Source organism: Pteropus alecto, unplaced genomic scaffold (assembly GCF_000325575.1).
Source record: "Pteropus alecto unplaced genomic scaffold, ASM32557v1 scaffold80, whole genome shotgun sequence".
In the NCBI taxonomy this organism is placed as follows: Eukaryota; Metazoa; Chordata; class Mammalia; order Chiroptera; family Pteropodidae; genus Pteropus; species Pteropus alecto.
The window spans coordinates 31,235-37,943 of NW_006430460.1; the positions used below are offsets into that span (position 1 = coordinate 31,235).

General features: G+C 47.5%; 1 protein-coding gene across 3 annotated transcripts in view; it reads right to left on the reverse strand.

Annotated features, from left to right (window-relative positions):
• FRY (FRY microtubule binding protein) overlaps positions 1-6,709 on the reverse strand; it is a 261,839-nt gene that overhangs the window by 5,694 nt on the left and 249,436 nt on the right. For all 3 annotated transcript variants that reach the window (XM_025046870.1, XM_025046863.1, XM_006904798.3), the window contains exons 59-60: positions 3,199-3,309; positions 322-524 (exon numbers count right to left, since the gene is read on the reverse strand). In XM_025046870.1, coding sequence (XP_024902638.1) covers positions 322-524; positions 3,199-3,309 — 314 coding nt within the window. The remainder of the gene's footprint in view (positions 1-321; positions 525-3,198; positions 3,310-6,709) is intronic.

A 6,709-nucleotide genomic window follows, 5' to 3' on the forward strand; every position in this document is an offset into this window, starting at 1 on the left:
GCGAGCCCCGCGCCTCCGCGATCGGTCGCTTTCTGTCCTTCGCAATCCGGAGCTGTGCTGCCGGCCGCAGCCGTCTCGCAGGAGAACCTGCGCCACGTACAGGTGGCTAGTTCAGCATGGTCCCCACGCCGCCGCCACCTTGGGCCTGGCCTCTTGCCGAGGCACGCTCTGAAGGGTCACCGTTTAGGGATGACGGGTGACCAGGGCCCCCATCAGACAGCCGTGTTCCGCAGCCCGAGGTTTCTGGCCCGGGCGCGGGAAGGCCCTGAGACGCGGGTCCCCGCCACGCAGCGTCCCCTCCCTGCCCCCGCCGGCAGTCACCTGCACTCCCTGATCTGCCGCAGCGCCCTGCCCAGCTCGTTGCTCTTCAGGCACTCCAGCATGGACTGGATGGCCGCCTCCGTGGACGCGAAGGTCGGTTCGGGCCATGCGCCCTCCACGTACAGGGCGTCGGCCGCGATGGCCGCCGTGGCTTCCTTCAGATTCCTCTTCAAGTCACTCAGCTCCCTGGACATGTTCAGCAGCTGTAAAAGAATGTGTTTACTGCGTTGAGCTGAAGGCCGGACCTTACGCCCCAAAAGAAAACTAACCGGTGACATGAGGCCTGGTTAGGCTGAACGTCTGGGGGAGGGGGGCGCAAAAGGGGACCCGCGCAGGGCTGCGGGGGTGTGCGGGCCCTCGCGGTGGCGGGGCTGTGGCCTGCAGGACTTCGTGGGGCAGGAAACAGGTTACGACGCCCTTTAGCACGTCTGCTGTTAAAGCAGATGGGCAGAGCGGAGGCGGGATGGGAGGGCACAGTGGGCCGCGGTCAAGTACAGCAGACTTATGTGTCTGTCTGTGCACCTGTGGGACTGAAGATGTCACACGGTAACTCTAAAGATGAAGTGAGAGCGTATGTAAAATAATTAGTAAGTCTGGCCTGTAAGTGCCCAATAAATGCAATCGACGTGGACCCTGAAACATAAAATTCTCACTATTTCTATGACCTGGAAAGAGATTAAGGATATAATTTTAAGGAAGAAGAGGCAAAATCTCAATGTCATAGTATTCATGTTACAGAGGTCAAAGATAATTTCCCTTAAAATGATTGAAACTAAAAGATCTGGGGTGTTAAAAAGTAAATCATGAGAGAGAACCCGCATCTCTTCCATTTGGGGCCCCCAAATGGAAGACAACTGTTTGCAATCCGATCTCAAGAGCATTTTAAAAAATTGAGGGAAATTTAAAGTTTTTGTTTTCCTTTTTGAAATGCAAGTGGATGATGCTTGTTTTTCCTTGGAAATTTGATTCACCCAGCGTCTTTGTTTCTTCATGCCCAGCTTGCCCACTTTACGAGTGACAGAGCCGAAGCGAAAGGACGAGTTGTTTCCACACAGACGCCTGGTGACTACAAACGCCTACTCCAGAGCTAGATTCAAAACTTCCCGAGGTGATGCTTTTGAATACGAAAGTAGACTATCTTATGTAAAGTTTTCGGTTTGAAAGTGAATTGATTTTAAATCCAGGTAAGTTTTAAGTACTGTACGTATTTGTATAGTATTTAAAATTTACCTGGGTTTCGAGTAATTAAGGAGAAATTCACTTTAAACGTGAAAGATTTAAAACAATTACATATACACACACACACACACACAGTATGTAACACATAACTTACTATTCTAAAGTGAAACTTTTTAATATGGAAAAGGACATGCAGATCCTCTATTTTTTGAGCAAAGATGGACTCTAAGGATCCTGTTTGTACTTGCTAGAAAAGTATCTTGACATAACAACATACCAACTGCCTTCTCTTTTATCTGGTTTGTGAAGAGTCTCATAAACAAAGACGTCCGACTCACACCTCCCTTGAAACTGGCAAACGAAAGTATACTTAAAAACCATGTGGTCATTTTCCTCTTTTCCACCTGAGTGATAGATATGGTGACATGAGTGTCATTTTGTGTGTCTTCCTCGCCCGGTGCTCTTGGTGGGGTGGCGTCGGGGACTCCTGACTGCCCACTGCCGGCCACACATCTGCGCCTCCAGCTCAGGTCTCTCCTCTGACCCTGGAGCCTCACGTCCAGCCGCCCGCAGGATGTCATGAACCTGGGCTGGCCCCCCTGGGCACGCTCGGTCACTGGGCAGCGCGCAGAGGCTTGGCTGGTTGGATGTACAGTTGCCTCAGGCCTCCTTTTAAATCGTCTCACCTGTGGCACCGCCGGTCCCCTAGTTCACCTGGGATGGAACCTGAGCATCTCGCCCGACTCTTCTCCCTCGTCTACCCTCTCCCCGCCAGCTCTCTCACATGTCCTACTTCCTCTCTATGCCTAGCACCTCTGTCCTGGTTCAGACTCTCATCCGAACTAGATCAGCAGCCTCCTGCCTGGCCTCGCTGTCTGCATCCAGCTGGCATCAAATTCAACTTCCACACCTCGGCCACTGAACCAAAGTACTGCCAGGCACAGCGCCGTCTCTCCCTTCCGCCTCGGTCCATCACCCCTTCGTGGTTTGCATTTCACATTCCGGCAGCTCTCATCGCTTGTGCCCGCAGCCCCTTTCTCTTCACCACCGCATTTATGCCCGCGATGTTCCGCATTGGGGCGCTCCTCCTCAGCCCCTGTCCCACCCCCTAACTCCAGCTCGTCCTTGAAGAATCGGCTCAGGTGTGCCTTCCTCCAGAAAGCTGTCCTATTTCGTCCTCCATGCGTCCCTGCTGTCCTCTGCACACCGTCCTTACTTCGCTTTCTATGTGGCAGCATTTCATCACTTCTAGGAGACTTTTGGCCCACGCAGACCGAGTGCGTTTAGACCGACTTCACATCTAGGGTTATTAAAGCGTCCTGATGCCGGGCAAGGGGGTAGGGAGAGTCAAGCATCACACAGGTGGTCGGTCCCTTATCGCAGCATCAGAGGAAGTAACACAAAGCTAAATATAATGAAGAAAAACTAGAACACAAAGAACTTTTTCAAATAAGGACACCCGGGGTCAGGGCGGGCCACATGAAGCCTTGCGGTATAGCCCTTAGAGAGGCTGCCAGTTTTGGGCCTAGGCCTGTCACTTGCCTCACCCTAGTCCTGGCACTGAGAAATGAGACCAGAAAGGAATACAAGACACATTCAAGACTCATGCTTGAGCAAGATGATTCGGTGGGACGAAGACAGGCGGGGAGCGCGACAGGTGGGTTATGGGGCTTGGGGCTGGGCGGGGCACGGGCTCACCTCTGGCATGGAACTGACTTCGTGCACCTGTCCGATGAGTTTACAGTAGGACTGAAAAAGCAGCAGCAGCTGGAAGTGTAGCTTATACAATCTCTGACACAGTTCCAATTGCTAGAGAGAGAATTTGCATGGGAAGAAATTAGTTATTAAGGACCATTTTCGTATAACAGTGAAATCTTGGTGGAGACAAATACTGTTTTCGAGTCGAGGGACCATAGCTAGCTGTTGTTATTCCATTAAAAACAGAACAGGATCTGGTAAGTATCAGTGAGAAATTCACAGTATCACATAGGATGACACCTGGCAGACGACTCATCAGAGAGGTGGAGGGGCTATGAAAAAATGGGAGAACTGCCAAATTTCCACTCGATTTGCCAGTTACATACCTACAAATTACAGCTGTGGTTGTCTTAATTTTTATAAGCTATAAATGTTTTTTAAAAGAATTTTTTATTAAAAGTATATTTGAAAGGCAAAACATTAAGTCGTTCTAGCTGTTAAATTTATAAATTCAGCAGACACTCGTTTATAAATTCATAAACACGACAGTCACATGACCCTCTGGATTCTACTCAGTGCTCAATATTTGCTGAATTAAAGAGATCTAAAAAGAGGTCCAAATGTGCTTAGAAAAAAAATTACGAAAACATTCACAACTTCGTGTGTAAGGCACATCAAAAAGAAGTCTTACAAAATGGCCCTTACGTCCTATAGATACCTCTGGCATTGCAAATGTTTTCTTAAATGGCTTTGGTCTCCTTGGAGGGAAGATAAATCACGAGTAATCCCCCCACCAGTGCTCATACTGCTCTCTGAGCTCCACTTGCTCCTGATGGCCTCTAAACGCCACCCACTTCGTCCCCAGCCGGGATGGGGTCTGGGGCTGTCACTGGTGAAAGTGAGTCAGATACGCGGCTTCAAAGACACCGCACTGTTCAGTGTCAAGTCTGGCTACGTGGTGGGGTGAGTAAGGCCTTTCTCTTGCTGATGGACTAGAAAGAACTCAGCTCAGAATTGGGAGCTTCTCTGGTGACAAACTGTGTTCCCCCAAATCAGTTGGAGAGAAATTACAAGAATTTAAATTTAGGTTTGAGGAAGAACATGCTATCGCTAGTATTATTAAAATTAGGGGTCATGCCTCAACTGGACAGAGAGTAGGAAAGAAAGTTAACTTACTGCCAGAGATTCCATTTGCTACCCAGCGAGCATGGCGCAGGAGACAGGAAAGGAAAGAGAGTACAGGGTCAGTGTCTGCATGCGACGGAACACGCGGCCCCCTCCGCAGGCCGGGCCGCCAGCTCCGTGAGCATCGCTCGCCCGAACTTGACAATGGTTGCAAAGGTGGTGCCCGTTCAACATGCACAGCGCCCGGTTATAAACAAGCTCTAATGGGAAACGTGTTGTTGACAACTATGAATTTGTCATCTTCTGGGTTCTCTGGTTAGTTGGTTTAGATTTTGTCAGTCTCAGAGACCAGAAGTCAAACTTTTATTGCTTGAAGATTTTAGTGTTTAAATGTGAATAATATGTGAACATAAGACTTTGAAACGAACTGAGTAATGTGAATGAACTGTAGCCCCGAATAAATTAGCCCGTTGCTAAATCTTAGTTAAGGCAGAATCTTTCATACGTTTGGCTTCATATCTACTAAATTATGACTATCCAATTAACACAGAATTCAGTTAATCTAAGGGGCATTTTCTTTAGTCAGAATGCCTTCCATGGTGAGGATATTTTATAGGACTGCTATATGTTGTTATTTCAAAGGACTAAACATTGTATACTGCCAAACAAATGCAAGATATGACAAGTCATTTTCTTGTGTTTTTTAAGTATATTTTCTTCCAGTAGACAATTTTAAAAGTAACATAGAACTGATACAGTTATATAAATTTTAAACCGACCCTGTTCAACTATGGCTACCAGTTTTTGGGGTTTCCATATCATAACTATGGGATTCGTTTAAGGACAGTTTGGGTATGTAGATGTAGATAACCATAACCTGACACAATATTAAAAAAAAAAAAGTCAACTTGGCTAGTCTTAATTATGGGCCAGTATATCTGGGTCTGGATGTTCCAAATATTTGAGGATCTAGCTAACTCAGTTTCTAATTCTTGACAACAAAAAACCCCTATCTGAAAGCTCTTTCCAAAAAATTCTCTGGGTTATGTTTAATGTATTGCACTTAAGATATAGTACGTACAGATAAATTATTAGTATCTTCAAGCATCACGACTCCCTGTGACATACATTACACAACCTGAGGTATTTACTATTTTCAAGAAAACTTTGTGCCTAGACGTCCTTAGAACCAAACCTTAGGTACTGACACGCAGTGTCACACCGGAAGAGAGTACAGGGCCAGGGTCTTAAGTCTATACAGACAGAATGTCCACTGTCGACACTTAAGAAAACGTCCAATCTGGTTGAAACGTTCGGTGTGCGCTCAGCACGCAGCTCCTCCTGCCGTGGGATCCCCACCCAGCAGTGTGGAGTGGAGGGCTGAGGAAGTCACACGGCCTCGCGTCAAGAAAACAGCTGTCATCTGTTTTCCAAAGCAAGGTCGTCACAGCAGTTCCAGCCAAATCTCTGTTCGGTAAAGACAAAAGCCTTTTTGACTCCAGCTCCCTGCTAAGGAATTTAAGGAATTTCATCGTCAAGGACTCCCTCCCTCTCAGCAATCAGGGGCCAAAGCTGCGTTTCTTGGGAGGCGGCCAGCCTGTGCTCTCCATGTCCTCCTCACGCTCCTTTTTAGGCAGGCTCGTCCAGGCCGCCTCCATGTTTGTTATCTCAGAATCACTTTCTAGGCCAAGGCTGGGAACTAGCGCGCATTTAGAGCTCCAAAAAAGACAGTGAAAATGCCTTTTTAGGGGTCCATTTCATGAAAAATGTTAAAACTGTTTTTCCTCCATGTATTATTGTTTTCCTGTATTCGGGTTTTAAAAAATACCTTTAGAAGTCTTTAGTATAAATGTATCTACGTTTTGGTGAGTTAAGGTTCCTTTGAAAACTGAGAATGTGCCGGATTTATTGGGTCCAAGGATTTTCTCCAAGCCCCGTTCCTGCACACCTGATATGGTCTGATCTATAAATTGGGTTTTAGAGGGATGTTCTCTCAAAATGAGAAAGATGAGGAACCCCAGCTGTTAAAAACTGATCCTAAGACAGGGCCGCTTAGAAGCCCAGAACGACCTGACTCTCATCCATTCCCAGTGCCGCAGACAGTCCTGTGTCTGCGGATTCGGCTCTGAAACGAGTTCTAGGCTATGGCAGCCAGTCAGGTAAAAATCTGAGAAATTCTAGAACTGGTTTTATAACCGCCAAGAAGCCAAATCATTTACTAATCATGCCTGTCTTTAAAAAAAAAAAAAAAAGCCTTCCCTCGAAAGCACCTCCCGAGGCAGGTCAGAGACGGTGGGCAGGAGGGTACACTGTGGACACACCAGCGTCGACAGCCACTGCTCCTGAGAGACACCGGACACGGCGACCTGAGCAGCTGCTGCGCGAC